The sequence below is a fragment of the Taeniopygia guttata genome, chromosome 25, assembly GCF_048771995.1.
Source record: "Taeniopygia guttata chromosome 25, bTaeGut7.mat, whole genome shotgun sequence".
NCBI lineage: Eukaryota > Metazoa > Chordata > Aves > Passeriformes > Estrildidae > Taeniopygia > Taeniopygia guttata.
The window spans coordinates 5270713-5294978 of record NC_133050.1 but is presented as its reverse complement, the minus strand read 5'-3'; the positions used below and the strand labels follow the sequence as shown (position 1 = coordinate 5294978).

General features: G+C 61.4%; 5 protein-coding genes and 1 long non-coding RNA gene across 21 annotated transcripts in view; 5 read left to right on the top strand and 1 right to left on the bottom strand.

Annotated features, from left to right (window-relative positions):
- UBAP2L (ubiquitin associated protein 2 like) overlaps window positions 1-3264 on the top strand; it is a 29938-nt gene extending 26674 nt beyond the window's left edge. For 5 of the 10 annotated variants that reach the window (XM_072918312.1, XM_041721060.2, XM_072918310.1 and 2 more), the window contains 4 exons: window positions 774-841; window positions 1132-1329; window positions 1790-1840; window positions 2307-3264. In XM_072918312.1, coding sequence (XP_072774413.1) covers window positions 774-841; window positions 1132-1329; window positions 1790-1840; window positions 2307-2402 — 413 coding nt within the window. In that variant the 3' untranslated portion in view covers window positions 2403-3264. The remainder of the gene's footprint in view (window positions 1-773; window positions 842-1131; window positions 1330-1789; window positions 1841-2306) is intronic. The other 5 variants (XM_030291157.4, XM_030291154.4, XM_072918313.1 and 2 more) reach the window with 2 other exon arrangements.
- Window positions 3265-4194: 930 nt separating this feature from the next.
- On the top strand, window positions 4195-6424 carry HAX1 (HCLS1 associated protein X-1). The gene is made up of 8 exons (XM_030291590.4): window positions 4195-4679; window positions 4905-5116; window positions 5197-5327; window positions 5448-5493; window positions 5612-5727; window positions 5822-5972; window positions 6045-6203; window positions 6292-6424. Exons 1-7 carry the CDS (start codon window positions 4210-4212, stop codon window positions 6161-6163), a joined length of 1245 nt encoding a protein of 414 aa, XP_030147450.4. The 5' UTR covers window positions 4195-4209; the 3' UTR covers window positions 6164-6203; window positions 6292-6424.
- A 536-nt stretch (window positions 6425-6960) lies between these two features.
- AQP10 (aquaporin 10) lies at window positions 6961-8971 on the top strand. Its single transcript, XM_002188024.5, has 6 exons — window positions 6961-7131; window positions 7751-7877; window positions 7973-8110; window positions 8197-8315; window positions 8387-8604; window positions 8675-8971. Exons 1-6 carry the CDS (start codon window positions 6961-6963, stop codon window positions 8964-8966), a joined length of 1065 nt encoding a protein of 354 aa, XP_002188060.4. The 3' UTR covers window positions 8967-8971.
- Window positions 7489-8713, bottom strand: LOC140680532 (uncharacterized). The gene is made up of 3 exons (XR_012051894.1): window positions 8576-8713; window positions 8274-8461; window positions 7489-7874 (listed from the first exon to the last, which is right to left on the bottom strand). It is a non-coding gene; the product is annotated as an uncharacterized lncRNA (long non-coding RNA).
- Window positions 8972-9285: 314 nt separating the features above from the next.
- ATP8B2 (ATPase phospholipid transporting 8B2) lies at window positions 9286-18804 on the top strand. 4 transcript variants are annotated; one of them, XM_030291213.4, is made up of 27 exons: window positions 9286-9437; window positions 10120-10171; window positions 10812-10925; window positions 11075-11173; window positions 11330-11391; window positions 11498-11570; window positions 11948-12018; window positions 12169-12248; window positions 12454-12612; window positions 12695-12783; window positions 12856-13052; window positions 13766-13974; window positions 14127-14170; window positions 14245-14410; window positions 14480-14668; window positions 14867-14982; window positions 15133-15297; window positions 15375-15486; window positions 15611-15716; window positions 15835-15973; window positions 16059-16242; window positions 16432-16655; window positions 16938-17021; window positions 17188-17433; window positions 17519-17657; window positions 17740-17870; window positions 17960-18804. In XM_030291213.4, the coding sequence occupies exons 1-27, from the start codon at window positions 9385-9387 to the stop codon at window positions 18245-18247; spliced, it is 3591 nt and encodes a 1196-aa protein (XP_030147073.4). In that variant the 5' UTR covers window positions 9286-9384; the 3' UTR covers window positions 18248-18804. The 4 variants fall into 4 exon arrangements, with proteins under 4 accessions (XP_030147073.4, XP_030147074.4, XP_072774495.1 ...); XM_030291214.4 differs by having other exon boundaries at window positions 10120-10178; XM_072918393.1 differs by lacking the exons at window positions 9286-9437; window positions 10120-10171; window positions 10812-10925; window positions 11948-12018 and having other exon boundaries at window positions 11096-11173.
- Window positions 18805-19402: 598 nt separating this feature from the next.
- IL6R (interleukin 6 receptor) lies at window positions 19403-23784 on the top strand. 4 transcript variants are annotated; one of them, XM_030291218.4, is made up of 10 exons: window positions 19404-19697; window positions 21117-21362; window positions 21445-21568; window positions 21912-22096; window positions 22176-22297; window positions 22406-22550; window positions 22631-22674; window positions 22801-22879; window positions 22969-23077; window positions 23153-23784. In XM_030291218.4, the coding sequence occupies exons 1-10, from the start codon at window positions 19586-19588 to the stop codon at window positions 23340-23342; spliced, it is 1356 nt and encodes a 451-aa protein (XP_030147078.4). In that variant the 5' UTR covers window positions 19404-19585; the 3' UTR covers window positions 23343-23784. The 4 variants fall into 4 exon arrangements, with proteins under 4 accessions (XP_072774496.1, XP_030147076.4, XP_030147078.4 ...); XM_030291217.4 differs by having other exon boundaries at window positions 19408-19697; window positions 22176-22336; XM_072918395.1 differs by having other exon boundaries at window positions 19403-19697; window positions 21465-21568; window positions 22176-22550.
- Window positions 23785-24266: the final 482 nt, after the last annotated feature.

Genomic DNA, 24266 nt, shown 5'->3' with positions numbered 1-24266 from the left:
ATTCAAAGATGCAGGAAGGTCATGAACCTGCTGCCTGTCTTGGTACTTGGTTGGTGTCTGGCTGACTTACACAGGGCAGCATTTGGCTCCCTCTACCAGTCTTTAAATTCCTTTTGTCACTTTTTTCACTGCATTAGAGCCCTTCAAGATAGTATTTTCTCTTTGAGAAGGTATTTCAGCTTTGTACCAGGTCACCTGGTGCTGACTCCTTTAAACTGGTTTCATTTCAGCACTTTTTCCAGGCATTAAATGATGGATGAGGTGTCCTCTGGGCCACCCTCTTTTATGGACAGCCAACACCCCATGGGGCTTGCACTGTCAGTCACTGCACCAGCCATCCCAATCTATAGCTGAGTTGCCTTTACATGCAATTGCCTGTTTTACACCGGAGGAGCTTTTGGGCCGTTCTTACTGCTGTGCCACATGCTGTGGGTTTGTTTCCCTGTCTGTCCATTGCATTCCCCAGCTCTCCTCACACCTGCTGTTTTCCATGTGTTTCCAAAGGGTGGCAGCCAGCCCTTCAGCTGGTTTCTGGAGGAATTTTGAAACAGGGTGTGTCCAGAGCAAAATAACTTATATTGGGGGCTTTGCATGTGATCATGCCAGGGCCTCGCTGCCCAGGCCAGTCTGTCTGCAGATCTTTTCTGACTGCTGGAGCTCTCCACCAGGTACTGCTGGTGTTAGCAGCAGGCAGGTACTGCTGGTGTTGGCAGCAGGCAGCTCCTGCTGACCCACTGGCTGCTGCCTAGCACTCACCTCTCCCTTCTCCCCAGGAGTATCCGTGACATCCAGTAATACAGGCGTGCCAGACATCTCGGGCTCTGTCTACTCCAAAACTCAGGTTAGTGTCTCTGTGCTTCCTGCATCGCTGGGGAGGAGAAGCCAAGCTCTGAGACAGCCTCTCTGCGCAATGAGCTCTCTTCCACTTGGCTCAGATAGCCAGGGCTAAGGGAAATGCTTGACCTTGCCCAGCTTACAGCAATTCCAAGCCCAGAAAGAGCCATAGGAAGATACTCTATCCGTTCTCTGTACCGCAGGCCGACTGTGGGCCTGTGATGCGTAGAGATGGGGAGGGGCACGCTGCCAGCCTGACTCCCTGCCCTTATTCTGCCGTTGGCATCTCCTTCTTAGCAATCCTTCGAGAAGCAGGGATTTCACACTGGAACCCCAGCAGCCTCCTTCAACCTGCCTTCGGCGCTGGGCAGCGGTGGCCCCATCAACCCTGCGACAGCAGCGGCGTACCCTCCCACCCCCTTCATGCACATCCTGACCCCGCATCAGCAGCCTCACTCGCAGATCCTCCACCACCACCTGCAGCAGGATGGGCAGGTAAGCAATGCCCCGGGCACCTCAGCCCCTTGCTGGGCTATCTTCTAGGGCTCTTGCTCCCCCTTTACATCCCTGGTCCCTCTCTCCCTCCCTGCCTCCCTCCCTCATGCTCTGCGGCGGACACATGCAGTGACAGGCACATGCTCAGACCTGCACATACACACAGGGCCGGTGAGAGGATGAGGTGAGGAGGAAGGCCTAGGGTGTGCTCTGCCAGGGTGGGTACTCAGCACAACCCTCCTGCTGCCAGGCTGCAGCAGACAGGGCCAGGTAGTGCCCCCTCATGCAGACACATCTGGGGCACCCCAACCTCCCCCATCCTCAGAGGGGCAGCTCCGCAGGCCAGCACCAAAGGGGTTCCTCGCCATAGCCACGACCCTGCAGGAGCTTTCAGGTCTAACCGTGGATTTCTATTGTCATAGTTTGTCCCTTTATTTTACATATCCTGGTACTGCAACAGCTTCCATATTTGCAGATGATACTGTGCTGCCAACGCCAGCAGGAGGATCAGGTAATGAACTCTCTGAAAATGCATTGCACTTGCCGTGGGCTCTGCCCCTGCCCCTAAGGCTCCCCAGGATCACATAGCCCCTTCCTTCTCCCCCATGGCCCTGCAAGGCGAGGAGAGGCCCTCAGTCAGTACGTGCACACACACATCTGCGCGCAGACACAACCCACACCGACCCTTCCCCGTCTCCTCTCTCCCTGCTGCCCACAGCCCTGTGTGCTGCAGGCCTGGAGCAAGGTGTGGAGCCGAGGGCGGGTGCTGGGGCACAGCTGCGAGGTGCTGGAGGCTGCCCCAGCGCCAGGGAGCCAAGCTGGGCTGAGGTAGAGCGGCGGCTGCCGAGGAGCCGCAGCCCAGAGCACCTGGCCAGGGCTGTCTGTGGGGCCCAGGCATGGCAGTGTGACCCCCAGAGTAGCCATGGGGTGCTTCCCCTGCACTCACCACCCGCTTCTCCTTCTGCCCTTTCCCGCAGAGCGGCTCCGGGCAGCGCAGCCAAGGCAGCTCCATCCCCCAGAAATCCCAGGCCAACAAGTCCGCCTACAACAGCTACAGCTGGGGCGCCAACTGAGGCCGGGCCCCTCGCCACCACTTGCTTCCGGAAGAGAATCCCAGTGCCCCTGATGATGAGGAAGGATCCCAGGGAGGAGAGAGCCCTGCGGCGGGGAGCGCCCGGGCCCCCAGCCCCAGCAGGGCCCCGCAGGGCAGGCTGCAGGCACCTCTGCGTTGTCTGTCTTCAGCCACTTTCCTGTTGTATGTAATATAGAATTTGTATTTTTTCTTTTTTTTTTTCCTTTTTTTTTTTTTTTTCTCTCTCCGCATTCAGATATGAACCGTTTGCCGTAGGGGCCTTTTTTGGTTTTTACTCCTTTCTATCCCCTCTCCCATCCAGCTGCCCCAGAATCTCTCAGATCCAAAGGAGTGGAAGCTGCGAGTCGCCTACAGCAAACCCCCTTATTATTAGGATTAAGACCAGTAATTGATATGAGCAGCATTGTAAGATTAATTAGTTGAAGTGTTTTTTTTGTACCGTGTTCTAAATTTAATGGATAAATGTGTCTTGTATATAAAAACAAAAACCCCATGCTGTCCTCTAGTTCTCTCATTTCTCCCCCACCCCGCCGAGGGGTCCCCCCTGGTATTTTACGTTCTCCATCTGCGTCCCTCCATCCTCATGGGCCCAGAGTGCAGGTCCTGCCCTGCTTGCACGCTGTAAGTATCTTCTGCTTTTGGGTTGGGGATTTTTTCTTTTTTTTTTTTTTCCCTTTTTTTTTCTGTTTTGTGGGGTTTGGTTTGGTTTTTTGGGGTTTTTTTTTTGTTTGGTTGGTTTTTTTTCTATGCAGTCCAGATCTTGTATTTTTCAGTTCTACCTGGTCCCTTCAGCTGCAGCCCCAAGCGGGGATTTACTGAAGAGAATAAAGATCACAAAGTGATGTGTGTATTTTTTCCACCTTCTCAGCCTCGTTCCCTATTTTTGGTGCAGGGGGTGGGTGGCCCTGGGCGGTGGGGGCAGTGCTTCCCCCACCCCTCCCCAGCTTCTTGCTGGTGTTTTTGTCCCCTCGTTTTGTGGGTTTTTCCTTTTCCCAGCTGCAGCACTGGGCAGCAGGATGCTAGCACAGGGATAATGCCCTCCCTTCTCTGAGACCCTCACCCTCTGACCACACTGCGTCCTGCTGAGCTCTGCCTGCTGTCCCCACTGCTCTGGTGCTGCTGGTGCTCCCTTTGGGGGTAGGGGGATGCTCTCCCCAGCCCCTCCTCGCTACAGGTCATGGGGCAGCCTGGGAGCGTAGGCACATAACGAAATCTGTGGTATTTAAATGATTCCGAGATTGTAGAAAGCCTCTGTCCTTCAGCCCCACTGCCAAAGAAGAAGTGGTAATTTGTCTGTGCTGGTTTCAAGGTTGTTTATTCTGTTTATCTCTAACATGTTCTGCTGCCCTGCCGCAGCTCTGTCCTGCAGGGCAGCGTGTGGGGCTCTGCCCTCAGTGGGATGTTACAAACATTAAATACCACAAACTACCTGTGCTGGATTTACAATAACGTGCCAATATCTATTGCCTACGTTGAACAGTGTGACCCCAGCCTAAACCAATAGAAAAATGCCAGCACCACAGTGAAACATGGAAGACATGAAGAAGAAGAAAAGGCATACCAAATTTCCTCTATCTTGTTCCCTTTGAACCCCTTATCTAGAATCCTAAAATTTTACTTTTGCACCGCGCCACACTTAATTATTACGTATATCAAACACTCAGAGCTTGTAATTCATCCTGTAAGATTGAAAACTTTTCCATGGACAGAGATCACAGCCAGTGTCTCTGGGGGCTCTGTCCAGGGGGGTTCCTGACCCCCGCCAGGGTCCCGGGGCAGCCAGAGGGATGCTCTGGACTCCCACAGGCACCGGGGAGGGCAGCGAGAGCGCTGCGAGCAGTGCCCGAGCTCCAGGTAAGGGCCGGGGGCGCCGCCGGAGCCCTCGGGTGCTGTGCGGGCCGGGCTGGGCCCGATGGGCGCGGAGAACGGCGGCGGGAGCGCACGGGGCCGCGGGGCTCCGGGCCTCGGGGCCCTCACTCCCGGTAGCTCGTGTGAACGGGCCCGTGGGGCACCGGGCGGGCTCGGGGCCCTCACTCCCGGTAACTCGGTACCGGGCGCGCTCCGGGCTCCGGCCCCCCTCACGGCACGGCCGCGCTGCCGCAGCGCCGCGCGACACCCGGCGGCGCTTTACGGCCGCGGCGCTTGGCGGCGGCGGCGGGACGGGGCAGCGGGGCCCGGAGGGGCCCTCAGGGACCCGGAGCGGGATGAGCTTCTACGACGTTTTTCGCGGCTTCTTCGGGTTCCCGGGACCGTGCAGGTGACCGGGACTCCGCCCGTCCCCTGGGTGCCCCCGGCCTCGCCCACACAGACCCTGTCCGTCTCTCAAGCCACTTGCCCCACCGGCCCCGGGCCTGCCCCGCTGGCTCCGGGCCTGCCCCACCGGCCCCGGGCCTGCCCCACCGGCCCCGGGCCTGCCCCGCTGGCTCCGGGCCTGCCCCGCTGGCCCCGGGCTCGCCGGTGTCTCACTGCCGCCGTCCCGCAGGCCCCGGGACCCGCTGTTCGGTGGCGCGGCGTGGGACGAGGAGGAGGAGGAGGAGGACGATGGCGGCCCGTCCATGTCGCAGCCCCCCCAGGACTTCGGTTTCGGATTCAGCCCCGGCTCCTCCCGCGGCGCCTTCGAGGAGCTGTTTCGGGACATGGGCGAGCTCCTGGGCGTCTTTGGGAGCTTCTGGGCCGAGCCCCAGCAGCCTTTCGGTGGGTACGGGAAGGGCTGAGCGAGCTTCTTGGGGCCGCTCGGAGCCCCTCGGCCTGACCGCCGCCCTTGTGCTGCCCAGAGCCCGCCCTGCCCGGCCCCTCTGAAGGCAGCGCAAGGCGACCGCTGCGGGACTCGATGCTGAAGCACCCGGAGAGTCCCCCTGCCAGCGCGGCCCCGGGGAGCTCCCGGCCATGGAGACCCTTCTTAGGGGTGGGTGAGGGCTCTGGGGTCTGCCTCCCGCGGGCTCTGCAGCCGTAGCCATCTCTGTGCTGCTGCAGTGCTGCCCCAGTGTCGTGCTTGGCCTCAGTGCTCCGTGGCTTTGTCTTGCAGCTGGAAGATGCTCACCGGGCTCCTCCTGGCCTCAAGGAAGACCAAGGTGGGTGCTGGCAGCAGGGGCTGAGGGGCCTCTGCCCTCCCTGCTCCACCTGGCTGTGCTGCCACAGCCTCTGGGGCGTGTCCCCGTGCTGCAGCCCCCATCTCGCATCTCCCCCCAGACCTGGACTCCCAGGTCTCCTCCGCTGGGCTGGGGACCATCCTGAGACCCGGCGAGCCCAAGTCCCACTCTTACTTCCAGAGCGTCTCTGTCACCACAGTGACTCTCCCTGATGGGGTGAGTGTCCCTGCAGGCGCAGCAGGGCTCTGGGGGACCTGGGGACACCGTCCCCGTGGCTGGGGAGTCTCTCAGGGCTCGGTGCTCTGCACAGGGGGTGGAGGAGCGCCGCACCGTGCAGGACAGCCAGGGCCGCCGGGAGACAACGGTGACGCGCCGCAGGGGGGACCAGGCCTTCATCACCACCACCAAGGAGGATGGGCAGCAGAAGGACTACCGGGAGGAGGTGGTCAACATGGATGACCGTGAGTGGGGCTCTGGGGAGGATGCAAAGAGTGGACAGGGCTCCGCTGAGGGAGCTCTCCCTGCCCTCACAGGGGAGCTGGCACAGTTCGCTGGCACGTGGCCGCAGCAAGAAGAGCTTCGTGCTGCCAACCCGAGCGACCCCTCATCTGTGCTGGGCAGATTCTTCCGACGCTGGTTCTCGAGCTGGTAGCTGTGTCCAGGCCTGACTGAGCCGCCCGTGTGTGTGAGAGGTGTGGGCTGGGGGGACCCTGGGCTTGCAAGGTCTGTCAGAGCAGGCAGTGGGCAGCAGCCTCTTCTCACCACCGGTTTTTGTTGTAGATGGGTCAGATCTTGCTGGGAAGTGGTGCCTGGGCTGGAGGCTGTCCACCTTCTGCAGCGCTGCAGAGCCACAGGAGCCCTGTGGGGGTCAAGTGTATGTGTGTACAGAGCAATAAAGTCTATTTATGCTAAACGGTGACTTTCCATGCTCCTTCAGACTGGCATCTCATGCGTTTGGAGGCAGATTCCCCCTGCCCACCAGGATGACTGGGGGACTGCCTCAGGGGTGCAGATGATTGCTGGGTTCCTGTGCCTGCACTGCTCCCTTCTTACCTCCCTCTCCCATTTCCCTGCCTGATGCTGTGCTAATGACTCCCCTGGGCACTTTTGAGGGCCTGGCCCAGCCTGGAGACCTTTCCAGGACCTCTTTATTAGTGTTGACTGCAGCTGTGGCTCAGGCAGGGATGTGGCAGGAATAAAGGGGGTTTCTGGCCAGGAAATACCTGTGCCTGCTCACCTGAGTGAGGTCCTGGCTCCCCACAGCCACTTGGGGATCAGGGTGTTCCTACCCGGCCTTGCCCTTGTGGGGTGCAGCACTGTCACAGGGTGTCCCCGGCCGCACACAGGACTCTGGTCCCTGCCAGGCGGCTCCCGTGGTGCGGCCATGATTGGTTTAAAGTCTGCACATAATCACCCACCTGGCTGTGGGGCTCATAAAACCTGCTGCGAATGAGACATCTACAGCACTCTCGTCGCTGCCGCTGCTGCCACTGCTGCCCCTGCCCGCTTGGTACTATGGGCACCACTTCTTTCCTGACGAGGGCCCAGAGTCTGCTCCGCGTCCGGAACCAGCTGGTGCGGGAATGCCTGGGCGAGGTGCTGTCCACCTTTGTGATGATGGTAAGCAGGGCACGCAGTGGGTTGGGGCTGGGGGGGTGTCGTGTGGGTGGGACAGGGCTGACGGTGTGGTGGTGGCAGTGCCAGGGGTCCCAGGGCTCTCTGCTTGCCCCTTGGGGTTGGAAGCGTTCGGGGCTGTGCCACACTCAAATGTGCAACTCGGCACTGCCTGTCCTCCTGTTTGGACCCTGTTCCCACAGCATGGTCCACCCTGTGCCATGGCTCCGGTGCAATTAGGGTGTGGTGCTGGGCAGTGTGTGCCTCCATACCTCCTGCCTCAGAGCAGGCAAAGGGGCTCTGGTGCTGTTCTTAGCATTTGGGCTACATCCCACGATGGCAAATGGTGTCCCTGGGGCTATGTTGTGGCACCTCTTCCCCAACTCCTCCCCACAGAAAGCAGTTTATTTAATTGTTTATAATTTGGTTACTTTGCCATCAAAACCACAAGTGAGGGCAGTAACCACCTTCCTGCCAATCCCTGTCTGGTGTCCAAGTATTGGGGAGCAAAACCAGAGGGGCAGCACCAGCACAGCCCTCGCCTTCTGCCCTGCAGTATCTGTGGTAGGAGAGTCTCAGCACCGGGCCACCAGGGCTGAGGTGGGGCTACATCCCTCTTCTCCAGACAATCACCCTGAGCAGTGCTGCACAGAAGATTGCCTTCTTTGAGACGAAGGGGAACCTCATCACCAGCTACCTGGGCGGCGCCCTGGGCGTCATGGCAGGCATCTACACGGCAGGGGGAATCTCTGGTGAGACAGAGGAAAGGGTCTCAACTCTTGCTATCTCCTGGCTGTGAGTCCCCCAGGACCCTCCACTCCCAGCCCTTCTCCTTACTCCATTGCAGGGGCCCACATGAACCCGGCGTTCTCCTTAGCCATGTGCCTGACAGAGCAGTTTCCCTGGTGGAAATTTCCCATCTTTGTGCTTGTGCAGACCTTGGGATCTTTCATATCTGCTGGAGCTGTTTACATCCTCTACTATGGTATGGGGGAGCAGCATCGGACAAGGGAACCCCACGGTGACGCTGGGGTGGCCAGGCTTATGTAAATGCTCTGCCTCTGCCCCCAGATGCCATCTGGCACCATAGCAATGGGACCCTTACTGTCACTGGCCCCCAAGAAACTGCCTCCATCTTCGCCACTTACCCAGCTGACTTTGTGTCCATTGCCAATGGCTTCTTGGACCAGGTGGGTGCTCCTGCCAGCTCCCCCAGCCCCCTCAGTCCCCACGGTGCTGAGCTGCTGTGTTGTCCTCGCAGGTGATCGGCACAGGGGTGCTGATAATTGCTGTCATGGGCATCATGGACGCCCGCAACAAGCCTGTCCCCAAGGGCCTGGAACCAGTGGTTGTGGCTCTCTTAGTGCTCTCCATTGAGTGCTCCATGGGGGCCAACTGTGGCTGCCCCCTGAACCCTGCCCGTGACATCGGGCCCCGGCTCTTCACCTACCTGGCAGGTTGGGGCCCAGAGGTCTTCAGGTGAGTAGAGGGAAGGGGGCAAGGTGGGGATGGCAGGGACGATCCCCAGCCTACCCTGTCTCGTCCTCAGCAGGGGCAATGGGTGGTGGTGGGTGCCACTGGTAGCACCGCTGCTGGGGGCCGCCGTGGGCACGTACCTGTACCAGCTCTTCGTGGCTTTCCACTACCCGGATGAGGACAGCGAAGACGTGGCAGAGCAGGGCTCCATCGTTCTAGTCAACACCGCCATCGACACAGACATTGGGATGTCACCCAAGGAAAAGGACACTGGGGAGACAGTGCCTGCCGGGCACCCCCCAACACCACACACCAACAGCACAGTCTCCCCCACAGTCACTGTCACACCATTAAAAGAGTCCTGAGGGCACGGAGTGTCTTGTCTATGGACGTGGGGGTGCCGGGGTGTGGTGGAAGGGCAGCCTGGGCTGGCTGCAGGGGCACCCCGGCGGGGGGACACGAGTGGCCGGTGTGGGGGTGCCCCACTGGGACCTGGGGACGTCCCCGGCAGAGGGACTGGGGCTGTCTGTCCCCCGGCCTCACACGGCTCCGCCGCTCCCGGCCCCGCTCCGCCGCTCCCGGCCCCGCTCCCCGCCGCTCCCCGCCGCTCCCGGCCCCGCTCCCGGCCGCGCTTCGCCGCTCCCGGCCCCGCTCCCCGCCGCTCCCCGCCGCTCCCGCGCCCCCCCCACTTCCGCCGCCGAGCGCCGCCGCCGCGGCCATGGGGAGCTGAGGCGGCGGCAGCGGCAGCGGCCCCGGCCCGGCCCGGCCGCCCGCCCGCTCCCCATGGGCTGCGGGGCCGCGGGACATGGAGCGGTGCGCGGCCCGCCCAGCCCCGGGTAAGCGGCGCCGCGGCGGGCCCGGCGGAGGCCCGGGGGAAGCCCCGGTGGTCCCGGCGGGCCCCGGTGCCTCAGTAAGGCGGTGGGGCGGGAGGGCCGGGCCGGGGCCGTGCCCCGGGGGATGTCCGAGAGGTCCGCGACCTCGGCGGGGCAGCAGAAACGGGGCCGGGGTGCAGAGATGGGGGTCAGGGCTGCAGCTAAGCTAACCCGAGAGGGTTGGGGGTGCTGCACTGGGGATCCGGGGATGCATAGAGCAGGGCTGAGGGAGCGGAGGTGTCCTCTGGGCGTGCGGGGCTGGAAGGGTCTGGTGGCCTCGGGATGCCGAGCTGCGGGAGCAGGGAGATGCAGAAACTGGGGCTCTGGGAGTACAGGTAAGTAGAGCTGGGGGTCTCGCAGTGCAGGCTTGGGGGAAGCTGAGCATGCAGAATTTGGGAGTGGAGGTACAGTTAAGCAAGGTTGGGGTTCTGGGTGTGCAAGGGTACAGGTCCTGGCATGGGGGAGCACAGGACCACATGACACTGCTGGAGAGACTCCTTGTTCCCTGCCTTCTGGGATTCTGGGCCTAGCTTGGCTCTCAGGACGGAGAGGAGATTGGGGTGCCAGGGTTCAGGCTCTTGGGGCTGTCTGGCTGCAGCTTCAGGGGTGTCGGGGCGCATGGGGGTGACAGGGTGCTGTGTTGTAGAGGAAGAGCGTCGAGTGCGAGCCAACGCACGGGAGTACAACGAGAAGTTCCAGTACGCAGTGAGTGAGGGGGGACTGAATCCCTCGGTGGGGCTGGCGTCTGAACCACCCACACCTCGGTGGAGGGGTGGGGGGAGGTGTTATGACTACAAAATATGTTTTTGTCCCTGAAAAAATGGTGCTGATGACATTAATGCCAATATAGCTGTGGGGCCGGCCGGGCACAGTGCACTCCTTGTGGAGGATTCAGCCCGCCCATCCTTGGCCAAGGCCCAGAACCCTCCGGCTCTGCCCACATCCCAGCCTGGTCCCACATCCCGATGTGGATCACAGGCAGCTTCTGAAGGTGCCAAGAGAGGGCAGTGCTCACCTTGACCTCCCCCGACATTGGAAGTTTTCCTTGGCTGCTCCAGAGCTGGCTGCAGAGAGGGGAGAAGGGGGTCTGGGTTGGGGTCACCCTTGTGGGGGCCAGGTGCTGCTGCTGGAGGAGGCTGGTCCCAGGGTACCAGCTGGTGACTGAGCCTGAGGAATTGGCTTCCCAAGGAAGCTGCCAGAGGTAGCACAGGAGCAGGAGCCTGACCCCCAAAAGAACATGGTGAGCCACAGCCCCTGCCCTCCAGAGTGATCTCATCTTGGGGGGGTTATGGGGCCTTGGCAGCCTGTGAACCCCCTTCTTACTCCATCTGTCCCTAGAGCAACTGCATCAAGACCTCCAAGTACAACATTGTCACCTTCCTGCCTGTCAACCTCTTCGAGCAGTTCCAGGAAGTGGCCAACACCTATTTCCTCTTCCTCCTCATCCTGCAGGTGAGTGCAGTCCTTTCCTGCCTGGACATAAAGGAGTGCTCCAAGTAGTGCCATACTTTGGAAGTGGGGAGATTTGGCACCCTTGAGCAGGGGCAGCATGGGCCTGGGGCTGGCTGGTTCCTGTGTAATTTCCTGTTCCCTGTCCTCAGCTGATTCCTCAGATCTCTTCACTCTCCTGGTTTACCACCATCGTGCCTTTGGTCCTTGTCTTAACCATCACAGCTGTCAAAGATGCCACCGATGACTATGTGAGTGGTTCCCCTTGTGCCCCTCTGCCCACTGAGCAGGGGCTTGGGATGCTGTGCAGGGGCGCAGTGTCCAGGGCCGTGGCACTTGAGGTGGTGGGGTAGCGCAGGACCCCATCCCCAGGAGGCTGACACTGCTGTCTCTTCCCCCTGTCCCAGTTCCGCCATAAAAGCGACAACCAGGTGAACAACCGGCAGTCTCAGGTCCTGATCGGTGGAGTGTGAGTGTCATGGGCACAGAGCAGTGGAGAGGGAGTCAGGGACCCTGCGGGACGTGGCAGTGGGCAGGGCGAGGCTCCTGCCTGACTTTTGCTGTCCCCTCCACAGCCTTCAGCAGGAGCAGTGGATGAATGTCCGTGTTGGAGACATCATCAAGTTGGAGAACAACCAGTTTGTGGCGGTGAGTGCAGCCCTGAGACAAGTATGGTTCCAGCAGGGTGGTTGTCACACAGGGACCATGGAAGAGTGTGGTGCCACTCCCACTTTGCTTTTGTGCTCTTCCATCGCTGCCCAGGGTGGGGACATTATGGACTTCCAACCTGGAACTTGTGTTTAGGTTGGAGAGTTGGGGCTGTAGTGGAGCCATATTTTGAACTCTGAGGATCTGGGCAGTTGGAGTGATGGTGGCTAGGCTCGGGTGCAAAGCACACATGGGGTTAGGGACAGCCTTTGCAGATCCAGGGAGTTCCAAGGACATCCAAGGGCCAGGAGCTTCCCTGGGGAAGGCATGAGGGAGCCCCAGTGTTGGCACAACCCTTCACAAGTCTCTCCCAGCAGGCTGACCTCCTCCTCCTCTCCAGCAGTGAGCCCCATGGGTTATGCTACATAGAGACTGCCGAGCTGGATGGGTAGGTGTCCCTGCTCACCTTATGGGGCCATGGAAGGCAAGAGGTGGGAGTGAGAGCGGGCTGCAGGCAGGGCAGGAGCAGCTGGGCAGCACCTGCAAAGGCTCTCCCTGCCAGGCTGTCTCTTACCCACGTGTGCCTTCCTGCCTGCAGAGAGACCAACATGAAAGTGCGTCAGGCCATCCCCGTCACCGCGGAGCTGGGGGACACCAGCCAGCTGGCTCGCTTCGACGGTGAGTGCCTGTGACCAGCCCTCTGCCACGGGGCAGCCCCCACGTTCCTTCTGTCACCCTTGGCAGACGAGGACCAGCCACGTGGCGTTGTCATTCTGCGGCTCCAGGCGGATCTCTGGGGAGCCAGGGATGGTGCTGGGAGCACTGGGATGGAGCTGGCCCTGTGGAGAAGGCAAGTCCCAGCTGAGCCGTCCTGTGCACCCAGGTGAGGTGGTCTGTGAACCCCCCAACAACAAGCTGGACAAGTTTGGTGGGACACTGTACTGGAAGGAGAGCAAGTACCCCCTGAGCAATCAGAACATGCTGCTGCGGGGCTGCGTCCTGCGCAACACCGAGTGGTGCTTTGGCCTCGTCATCTTCGCAGGTGGGCTGAGGCAGCAGCTGCTACTGCACTGCAGAGAGGGGAGGGAGGGAAAGACACCCCCTGATACCTTCCCACTCCCCAGGACCCGACACAAAACTCATGCAGAACAGCGGCCGGACCAAATTTAAGCGGACAAGCATCGACCGCCTGATGAACACGCTGGTGCTCTGGGTATGCAGAAGGGAGATCCTGGGAGCCCTGGCTCTGACCCATCAGGGCTCTGATGTACTGTCCTGTCCCCAGATCTTTGGGTTCCTGGTGTGCATGGGAGTGATCCTGGCCATTGGCAATGCCATCTGGGAGCACGAGGTGGGCGTCTGCTTCCAGATCTACTTGCCCTGGGACGAGGGGGTGCACAGTGCCTTCTTCTCTGGCTTCCTCTCCTTCTGGTCCTACATCATCATCCTCAACACTGTGGTGCCCATCTCGCTCTATGTGAGGTAGGGCAGGGGGCAGAGGGGCTGGGCAGGGGGGTGTATGAGAAATTAGGGGTGCCCTCTGGGGAGGGGAGACAGGGATGGAGATCCACAGGCAGAACGGTGTGTTCTGTGGGTGGGTGTGGGCTACTCTCTTGGTGACAGGCCATGTCTGCCTTCAGGGATACCCCAAAACGTGAGGACCCCACAGGTCCCTCAGGGCCCCCCCAGCTGTGTCTGTCTGGCTGCTGTCTCTCCCCATCCTGGCTGCACGCTGGCTATTTTGCTCTGCCCTCCTGCAGCTCCCAGGCTCCTGCACTGTCCCTTTCTCTCTCTCTTTTAATTTCTCTCTCTTTTCGTTCCCCAGCATGGGTTCTGTCACCCTTAGCCCCGAGGTAAGAATGTGTCACCTCCACCCCTCCCACTCATTGCTGTTTGCCCTGTGGGCTTGGGAGGGGTTCAGGGTTCATAGGTGTGTGAGCTGCCTGGGGAGCCCCATGGGCTGCCCCCTGGGTGCCTTGCCTCCCTCCCCAGCCCTGGCTTAGCGGTGGCTGTCAGCAGGAATGGGTTGCAGGCCAGCCCCCGGGAAGGGTGTGGGAGCTAGGAAGCCACGGGGGGCACCTGAGGTGCTGCAGTGCCCAGGGCATTGAGGGTCTGGGGTGGGCACGTGTATGCCTGTCGCTGGCTCAGCAGATGTGCTGCCCTGCCCCAGTGACACCCAGCCATCCTCCCTGCAGCGTTGAGGTGATCCGGCTGGGGCACAGCTACTTCATCAACTGGGACAAGAAGATGTACTGTGCCAAGCGTCGGACGCCAGCTGAAGCCCGCACCACCACCCTCAACGAGGAGCTGGGGCAGGTGGAGTACATCTTCTCTGACAAGACTGGCACCCTCACCCAGAATATCATGGTCTTCAGCAAGTGCTCTGTGAACGGGCACAGCTATGGTGAGTACAGGATGCCAGAGCCAGGCTAGGGCTCCCCACCTCCGTTTGGGGCAGTCAGGGGATGAGGGGGCTTAGCGAGAGCACTGTGGGGCAGCAGCAGGTGCCGTGGTGTTGGGTCTCTGTCCCAGTTAACTCCATACCCTGTTTTGCAGGTGATGTGCAGGACATGCTAGGTCACAAGGCAGAGCTGGGAGAGGTAAGGGTGCTGTCAGTTCGGTGCCTGTCCACACCAAGTGCCACAGGGGGGTAACCCCAACTTTGCCCCTGCAGAGGCCAGAGCCAGTAGACTTCTCCTTCAACCCACTGGCGGACCCACGGTTCCAGTTCTGGGACCCCAGCCTCCTGGAAGCCGTCAAGCTGGGGGACCTCCACGTGCACGAGTTCTTCCGCCTGCTTTCGCTGTGTCACACCGTCATGTCTGAGGAGAAGAGCGAAGGTGGGTGTGGGGCAGGATCTGCCCCTGTGGGTCACAACACACTGTCACTGAGCCCCACGCTGTCCGCAGGAGAGCTGTTGTACAAGGCACAGTCCCCAGATGAGGGAGCGCTGGTCACAGCTGCCAGAAACTTTGGCTTTGTGTTCCGGTCCCGCACGCCCAAGACCATCACAGTGCACGAGCTGGGTCAGGCCATCACCTACCAGCTGCTGGCCATCCTGGACTTCAACAACATCCGCAAGCGCATGTCTGTCATCGGTGAGGTGCTGTGCACGGCACAGGGGCTGGGAGGCCACGTGGGGCTGCAGCACGGGGCTCACTGTGGTGTGTTGGGGGACCAGTTCAGCGCTGATGGGGATGTACCTGTGGAGGCAGCAGCAGGGTGATGGCTGGGGGTCAGAGTGGGACCTGCTCCTGCACCCCTGAGCCAGGCATCCTGTGCTGTGCTCCCTGCAGTCCGCAGCCCTGAGGGCAAGATCCGGCTGTACTGCAAAGGCGCTGACACCATCCTGCTGGAGCGGCTGCACCCCCTCAACCAGGACCTGAGCAGCATCACCACCGACCACCTCAACGTGCGTGGGACAGGGTCCTGCAGGCGGGGTGGGGAGGAAAGAACGGCTGCCCAGGAGCCTGAGCTGGGCTTGTGCTGTGTCCTAGAAGCACCACTGGGGTCTGGGGACACCGTTGGGGTCTGCCAGCACACCAGCTCTGACCGCTTGCAGGAGTACGCTGGTGAGGGGCTGCGCACACTGGTGCTGGCTTACAAAGACCTGGAGGAGAGCTACTACAAGGACTGGTCTGAGCGGCTGCATCGAGTTGGCAGTGCCCCCGAGGCCCGTGAGGATCACCTGGCTCGGCTCTACGATGAGGTGGAGCATGATATGATGGTAGGTGGGCTGGAGGCTGAGGCTGGTGGTGGCTGGGGGCAGCCCCTGCTGATCTCCCACCTGTTTGGGTCCCCAAGCTGCTTGGAGCCACAGCCATCGAGGACAAACTGCAGCAGGGGGTCCCCGAAACCATTGCCATCCTGACGCTGGCCAACATCAAGATCTGGGTGCTGACAGGGGACAAGCAGGGTGAGGCGTGGCTGAGGTGCTGGCTGGAGATGAGGATGTTTGTGGGCTGGATTCCCCTTGCCTGGGATCCCTACTGCTCTCTCCTGAATGGACTCTGGCTCAGCCCCTGGTTTCCTGTCCTCAGAAACAGCTGTGAACATCGGCTACTCCTGCAAGATGCTGACAGATGACATGACAGAGGTGTTTGTGGTCACAGGCCACACTGTGCTGGAGGTGCGAGAGGAGCTAAGGTGAGGATTGGAAGGCAGAGGACACAGAACAGCAACAGTGTGGGGCACAGCTGCAGCTGGGGGAGCTAGAGCTATGGAAGGGCCCTGAGATGGAACCCTGTGCTCCCTCTCTCCTCAGGAAAGCCCGGGAGAAGATGATGGATGCATCACATTCTGTGTGCAATGGCTTCTACCAGGAGAAACTCTCCTCCAAGCTCACCTCTGTGCTGGAAGCCATTGCGGGCGAATACGCCCTGGTCATCAATGGGCACAGCCTGGTAGGGCCCTGGCAGTGCCAGGCAGGACAAGGCCCTGTGCCTGACTGTGTGCCATGGTCCCAGCTGTCCCTTGCTCTCCTTGCAGGCCCATGCACTGGAGGCAGACATGGAGGTGGAATTCCTGGAGACAGCGTGTGCCTGCAAGGCCGTCATCTGCTGCCGTGTCACACCGCTGCAGAAAGCCCAGGTGGTGGAGCTGGTGAAGAAGTACAAGAAAGCTGTCACTTTGGCCATTGGGGATGGGGCCAACGATGTCAGCATGATCAAGAGTAAGGCCTGGGATCTGCGGGACCACAGGAGAAGACAGGCCACCCCCCTGCACCATCCTGGGGCCTGTGGGAGCTTCTGTGCTCACTTCTCTGTGCCTCACAGGAGCAAAGTGCCTGTGCTGGGGGTGCTGCTCTTGTCCCCTGTGCTCCTGCAGCCCTCTCTTTACCTATCTCTCCTTCCCTCCACAGCTGCCCACATTGGGGTGGGCATCAGTGGGCAGGAAGGCATCCAGGCCGTGCTGGCCTCCGACTACTCCTTCTCCCAGTTCAAGTTCCTACAGCGTCTGCTGCTGGTGCATGGGCGCTGGTCCTACCTGCGCATGTGCAAGTTTCTTTGCTACTTCTTCTATAAGAACTTTGCCTTCACCATGGTCCACTTCTGGTTTGGCTTCTTCTGCGGCTTCTCAGCACAGGTGGGTTGGTGGCTGTTCTCACTGAGAGCTGGGGAAGGTTTTCCTGCAGGGCTCCTTGGCTCTGAAGCGTGTTCAGGTCCACTGTGGGGACGCATCCTGAGGCAGGAGGCACAGCCTGCATCCAGCGTGCAGTGTGTGAGGAGCCTGTGGTCAGGATGGGCAGTCCTGGGGGGCTGGGGACAGCTCTCCTGTCCCTGCAGCTGTGGGCACAGGGACTTGGGGGCTGGCTGGGGCACAGGGTGGGCAAGTCTTGTGCCCTGCTGAGTGCTCTATTCCATACAGACAGTGTATGACCAGTACTTCATCACACTGTACAACATCGTCTACACGTCGCTGCCTGTTCTCGCTATGGGTGTCTTTGACCAGGTATGGCAGGGGTTAGTGAGAGGTCCCTGGGTGTGCGAGGAGTCTGTACCCACCCTGTGGGAAGAAGGGCTGCCTGGATGCCTGAGTTGGGCTGTCCTTCTCATTCCACGGGCTGTGGTGGAGGCTGCTCCCACCCAGGGCTAAAGGGAGGTGCCCATGCCCCCAGGATGTGCCAGAGCAGCGGAGCATGGAGTACCCTAAACTCTACGAGCCTGGGCAGCTGAACCTGCTCTTCAACAAGCGGGAGTTCTTCATCTGCATTGCCCAGGGCATCTACACCTCCATCCTCATGTTCTTCATCCCCTACGGCGTCTTCGCTGATGCCACTCGTGACGACGGTGCCCAGCTGGCCGACTACCAGTCCTTCGCCGTTACTGTCGCCACCTCCCTCGTGATTGTCGTCAGTGTGCAGGTGGGGTTGTGGCTACTCAGCCCCAGACCCTCGGGGCACCTCAGGCATCCCCTGAGCCCTGTCTCTTCCTGCATCCCCCCACTAGATCGGGTTAGACACAGGATTCTGGACAGCCATCAACCACTTCTTCATCTGGGGAAGCCTGGCCGCCTACTTCGCCATCCTGTTCACCATGCACAGCGACGGCCTCTTTCGGATGTTCCCCCACCAGTTCCGCTTCGTGGGTGAGTCCCTGTGCCCTCTGCTCCCCACCCAGCAGGGTGCTGCCTTGGCCCAGCCCTCACTGGATTCATTCTTTCCCCGCAGGTAACGCACAGAACACGCTGGCACAGCCCACGGTCTGGCTGACCATCGCCCTCACCGCCGTAGTCTGCATCGTGCCCGTTGTGGCCTTTCGCTTCCTTAAGCTGGACCTGAAGCCAGAGCTCTCGGATACGGTGAGTGGTGGCTGTGGGAGCGGTCAGAGGGCCCCAGCCCTGAGGAGAGGTGGTTCCCCAGGGCCCTGACCCCCGCCCTGTGTCCCCAGGTGCGCTACACTCAGCTGGTACGGAAGAAGCAGAAGACGCAGCACCGGTGCATGCGGCACGCGGGGCGCGTGGGCTCGCGCCGCTCCGGCTATGCCTTCTCCCATCAGGAGGGTTTCGGGGAGCTCATCATGTCTGGCAAGAACATGCGGCTGAGCTCCTTGGCACTCTCCAGCTTTGCCCCCCGCCCCAGCACCAGCTGGATTGATACCCTGCGGAAGAAGAAGGGCTGCGAGGGCAGCAGTGCCGGCAGCCCCAGCGGCACGGCCGACAAGACTCTCAGGGTGTGAGGCTGGAGGGAGTCACATCTCTTCCAGTGCAGCTGGGGGCTCCCCTCCTCTGCCCCTGGCCCTGGGGCGGCAAAGCCCCTTATCAGCTGGGTCCCATGGTTGGAGCAGAGGTGATGTGGGGGCCAGTGCTGAGGTTTGGAGGAGTCTGGACTGCTGCCTTCTAGCCAAAAAATACACTCTTTCCCTCCCTGGGGAGGGTGGGTGGATGGATGGATGGATGGATGGATGGATGGATGGATGGATGGATGGATGGATGGATGGATGGATGGATGGATGGGTGGATGGATGGATGGATGGGTGGATGGATGGATGGATGGATGGATGGATGGATGGATGGATGGATGGATGGATGGATGGATGGATGGATGGATGGAATCACCATCAGCCTCTCCTACACCCCCCCCCCCCCATTCAGTCCTCCATCAGTATTCAATTCCACTGAGTGCAAACGCCCCATCACACATGAATGTATTGTACCAGAGGTGCAGGGCTCTGGGGCTCTGGGAGGACTCTGGACTGTGACCTCTCCATGCGCTTCACCCACGTGTCTTTTTTTTTATATAAACAAAAAAAAAAAAAGACCCCCCCCCAAAAAAAATAGTAACCAAAACAACCAAAAAAAAAAAAGTAAGGAAAAACCCTCTGAGTTTACAGAGCGACTCATTTTTAGGCTGGGTACAGGGAGAAGGGGGCAGGAGGCTCACCCTCCTTGTTCCCGGTTCACCAGGGCGGTGGGTGCTGGGTGGGAAAGGGGAAGTGTTCTGTGCCACGGGGAGGCTGGGTTTTGGCTGGGTTTTGGCGGCTGCCGTGATTTCACTCCCACGCGTGGTCTTGCGCAACCCTCGGCCTCCGCTTCCTCCCTCATCCTCCTCCTCTGCAGCTCCTGCGGGACTGGGTGAAGTGTGGGTGGGCACTGGGGAGTCTCTGGGGCTGTTGGGGTCCCAGGGACGCGATACCAAAGAGGAGCTTGTTAAGACGGGTCTTAGCGAGGGCTGGAGGGGATTTGGGGCGGTTTTGGGGTTGCTTCGGTGGAGGGGCCGCGGATCGAGGTGGATAATTTATGGCACGTTTCTCAATGGTGGAATGGTATCATTTTATGGTTCTTGAGGGAAAAAAACCCAAACAACCCAAACCAACTTTTTTTTTTTTTTTCTTTTTTAATTTCCAAGAAGGAAATAATGTGAGCAGACCCTGCTGTGTCCCGTACCGGGGGCGGGGGAAGGGCACGGAAGAGGTCCCGGGGAGCGGGGCCGGCCCCGGGCGCACGTGCGGCCCCGCCCCTCTCCCGGTTTCACAACCGCGGCCGCCGCCGATGTTTTCCTGCCCGGGACCGGGCGCATGGCGCGGCCGCCGGGGCCGCTTCTCCTCCTCCTCCTCCTCCTCCTCCTCCTCCTCCCTCTCCGCTTCCTCCTGCGCCTCGCCGCCGCCGGGCGGCCCTGCGGCCCCGCCGGTGAGTGCGGCCGGTACCGGGCAGGGCGGCGGAGGGGCTGGCCCGGTGCCGGTGCCGGTGCTTGGGCCTCGTGGGTCCGGGCACGGCCAGGGGACACACACGGGTCCCTGCCTGCCCCAGAGCAGCTCAGCCGGGCCCGGGGAGGCGGGCGGGGGGTGGTACGGGACAGCCCTGGGGGCTGTGTCCCGGGTGCTGTGTCCCGTGTCCCGTGTCCCGAGTGCTTTGTCCCGTGTCCCGTGTGCTGTGTCCCGGGTGCTGTGTCCCGTGTCCCGGGTGCTCTGTCCCGTGTGCTCTGTCCCGTGTCCCGGGTGCCGTGTCCCGTGTGCCGTGTCCCGGGTGCTGTGTCCCGGGTGCTGTGTCCCGGGTGCTGTGTCCCGTGACCCGGGTGCTCTGTCCCGTGTCCCATGTCCCGGGTGCTCTGTCCCGTGTCCCGGGTGCTGTGTCCCGTGTCCCGGGTGCCGTGTCCCGTGTCCCGGGTGCTGTGTCCCGGTGCTGTGTCCCGTGTCCCGTGTCCCGTGTCCTGTGTCCCGGGTGCTCTGTCCCGTGTCCCGTGTCCCGTGTCCCGGGTGCTCTGTCCCGTGTCCCGTGTCCCGGGTGCTCTGTCCCATGTCCCGGGTGCTGTGTCCCGTGTCCCATGTCCCGGGTGCTGTGTCCCGTGTCCCGTGTCCCGGGTGCTCTGTCCCATGTCCCGGGTGCTGTGTCCCGTGTCCCGGGTGCCGTGTCCTGTGTCCCGGGTGCCGTGTCCCGGGTGCTCTGTCCTGTGTCCCGGGTGCTCTGTCCCGTGTCCCGTGTCCCGTGTCCCGGGTGCTGTGTCCCGTGTCCCGTGTCCCGTGTCCCGTGTCCCGTGTGCCGTGTCCCGGGTGCTGTGTCCCGTGTCCCATGTCCCGGGTGCTGTGTCCCGTGTCCCGTGTCCCGTGTGCCGTGTCCCGGGTGCTCTGTCCCGTGTCCCATGTCCCGGGTGCTGTGTCCCGGGTGCTGTGTGCCGTGTCCCGGGTGCTCTGTCCGGTGTCCCGTGTCCCGGGTGCCATGTCCCGGTGCTGGCTGCCTGCTGGGTGCGTTCCCAGCAGCAGGAGCCGAAGGGAACAGCAGGTTCACGCCGCTGACCTTTGGAGGGAGCCGGGAGCGCTGCCCAGGCCTCGGCCGGGCTGCCGGCCAGCGCAGTCGCTTAACCCCTCTGGCACTGAACCCCCAGCCAGGGACCACCAGCCCCAGTCTGCCACCTTCCCTGAGCTCTGCTCCCCGCCACCAGACCCCTCATACCCCACAGTGTGAGGAGCCACTGCCACTCTCCAGCTCAGTGCCCTGGCCCCAGCAGTCACTGGACATGCGGAGCAGATAACTGGGTGCCTTCCATCTCCAGGGACACCCCCTGGGCCTGGGGTCTCGTCTGCATTGCCCAATCCCCTCTCGTTCCTCCAGGACTGTCGCGGGACACGGTGTTGGGCCGCCTGGGAGCCAATATCACGTTGACCTGCCAGGACGAGGAGCCTGCCAATGGCACGGTGCTGTGGCAGGTGCAGGAGCAGCGGGCAGCAGGGGGCTGGGGACGGCAGCTGGCGGAGGGTAACACGCTGCTCCTGCGGCGGCTGCGCTACGAGGACTCCGGGCACTACAGCTGCACTGTGGGCAGCCACCTGCTGCGCTCCCTGCGGCTGCTGGTGGCAGGTGGGTCCACAACGGGGTGGGAATGTCCCTTTCAGTATTGCCTGTCGTGGCCACTGTCCCCCAGCGCCTCCCTGCCTTGCAGAGCCCCCTGAAACTCCCCAGGTGTCCTGCTACCGGCGGAGCCATGACAAGGACGTCCTGTGTGAGTGGCCGCAGCGGAAGAAGCCGTCCCCAGAGACACGGGCAGTGCTCTGGGTGAGGCGGAGGTGAGTGCTGTCACTGCATCCACCATGGGTTGGGACTTCAGTAGGACAGAATATGTCCCTTTCCGTGGACCTGGTGCCATCTGGGACCCCATGGCTCAGGCTGCTTGCCTTCCTGCAGACCCTTTCCCTAGCAGTGACTGTAGCTGCAAGTCCCCAGCACAGGATGTGTTCCTTCCCCATGGCCCCATTGCCCAGTGCTGCCTGGGAGCCTACGGCACAGAATGTATCCCTCCCCACAGACCCGTTCTCTAACACTGCTGGGGACTCCACAGCATAGGACATGTCCCCCACAGCTGCCCTGTGCCCAGAGCACGCTGCAGCCCCCTGAGCTGTGACCTCACAGGTTTGTGGCTGAGAATGCCACAGAGCAGCGGTGCCGCTACTTCTCCAAGGCACGGAAGTTCGTTTGCCGGGTGAAGGTGCCACCTGGCACTGATGATACCAAACACCTCGTGGTGTCCACATGTGTCAGCAACAGTGCTGGAGGCTCGGCTGGCAAAGACAAGATCATCACCCTCAGCGGTGTCTGTGAGTGCTGCCCCTGTTGCTGGGAGCTGGGGTGGCCAGGGTGCAGAGCGAGGCCCTGAGCCCCCAACTTCCCCGGCAGTGAAGCCAGACCCCCCTGTCAATGTGACGGTGGAGGCTCTGGAGAAGGCGCCGCAGCGGCTGCAGGTGAACTGGTCCTACCCCCCGTCCTGGGACCCCCGTTTCTACTGGCTCCGCTTCCAGGTCCGCTACCGCCCCGAGCCGGCCCCAACCTTCGTGGAGGTGAGACCCTGCTCGCTGGCGTGCTGCTTGTCCCTGGCCAGACTGTCCCCAGCCCTGTGTCCCCTCCAGGTGGATCAGGTGACAACAACTTGGCTCGACATCCGTGACGCGTGGCGCGGGATGAGGCACGTGGTGCAGGTGAGGGCGAAGGATGAGTTCGGCCATGGCATGTGGAGCGAGTGGAGCCAGGAGGCCGTGGGTACCCCCTGGACAGGTAGGAGGGAAACATGGGGCCCTGAGACTGGGGGCTCAGCATGAGCTCTCCCAGTCTCATACTTCCCCCTCACTGTGCAGACCCCTGCGACCTCACCTCTGAAATGGAGCCTTTCAGCTCACAGGTAACAGTGGTCTTGGTCCTGGGAAGGATCAGACGCTCCTGAAGGGGTCTCCTGTCCCCGTGTGGGACACAGGGACACCAGGGCATGAGGGCTGACCTGTCCCATTGTGCCCCCCACCTTTTGCAGGTCCCCATGGAAGATGGCACCTATGGGGTGACACTGCCCCCCAAGCTCTTTGGGGAGGATGATACTGATGGTGCTGGTGGTGAGGAAGGATTCCAGGACTGGGGCGGGGGGCAGGGACAGCCAGGTGCCTTATCCTCACAATGAGCCCCCCCATTCTCTCTGTGTCAGGGTCTGTCATGGAATCCAGCACCCATCCTGTGACATCCCCCTACGCCTTCCTGGTCACCGGGGGCAGTCTGCTCCTTGGCATCGCCCTGTTTGTTGGCATTGTGGTGAGGTGAGTGCCAGGGGGACTGTCCAGGGGGCTCTGTCTGCCCCCTCCCTGACCTGGAGCCGCTCTTCTCCCCTGCAGGTACAGGCAGATGTGGTGGACAAGCGGGCAGGAGACGACCAAGCCAGAAGGCGAGGGGCAGCACATGCTGGTCCCTCTAGGCTTACCCCCACCCACACTCAGTGATACCCCTCTGCTCTCACAGCCTGCCCCCTCAGCCCCTGGGGTGCTCCACATGACTCAGGCAGATTGTTCCTCCTCAGGGCAGTAGCCAGGGACTGAATATGTTGGTAGGTGCATGGGGGTTGGATGCGGGGTCCCAGGGCTTCAGTGTGGCTCTGGGAGCAGTTCCCCCCCACTATCTGGTGTCTCTGTGGCTGGGACAAGCCTCTGAGGAGGAGAATCAGTGCCATCCCCCGTGGAGAAGAAGCTGGGAAAAAACAAACTGGGTCCTGGGGGACACCATGGCCAAGCTGGGATGGCTGGGAGTGACAGCACTGGAAGCATGGCTGCACCAGAGCATGGAGCTGGCCCGGGACTGGGTTTGGGGGTCCCGCAGGGAAGGACCTGGTCCCTACAGTGCCACAGAGGTCGGGGAGGGAGGGCCTGGCTGGATCAGCCCAATACCTCTGCTCCAACCCCCTCGGGGCTCCTTTTTAAAGCATATGTTGGGGAAACAGGACAATGTGGCTCAAATAAATGCTTTGGATTTATACTGGAGTGGCTGCTGGGAGCAGGGTAACAGAGGGGTCGCTGCAGGCCCCCCATTGCCTGGGAGTGGCTCCAGTGGGGTTGCAGCCCCACTTCATTCACCCCCACCCTTGCTGTAGTCCAACTATGCTCCCCGCACCGTGTACCCCAGGCTGGTGCCTCCCAGGCTGTACCCCAAGGCACAAACCCCTGCCCTGCAGCCCCAGCCATGCCTCCTGTCACGCACTGCTCTGCTCGCCCTGTGCTGTGTTGTGCAACGCCCTGGGGAGCTGCAGCTGCACCCGGGCAGGAAACCACAGGCTGAGGGGAGAGGGTGCTCAGGCACCCTGGGGACAGCGTTCCTCTTCCCTTCTGCTGGCCCCCCGCTATAAAAAGCCTGGCAGGATGCACATGTGCTGTTGGGGGAGCCCCAGTGCCCCTGGCCCCCAAAACTGTGCTGACTCCTGCCAGCACAAGGACCATCCCAGGCCCCCAGGACCACTGC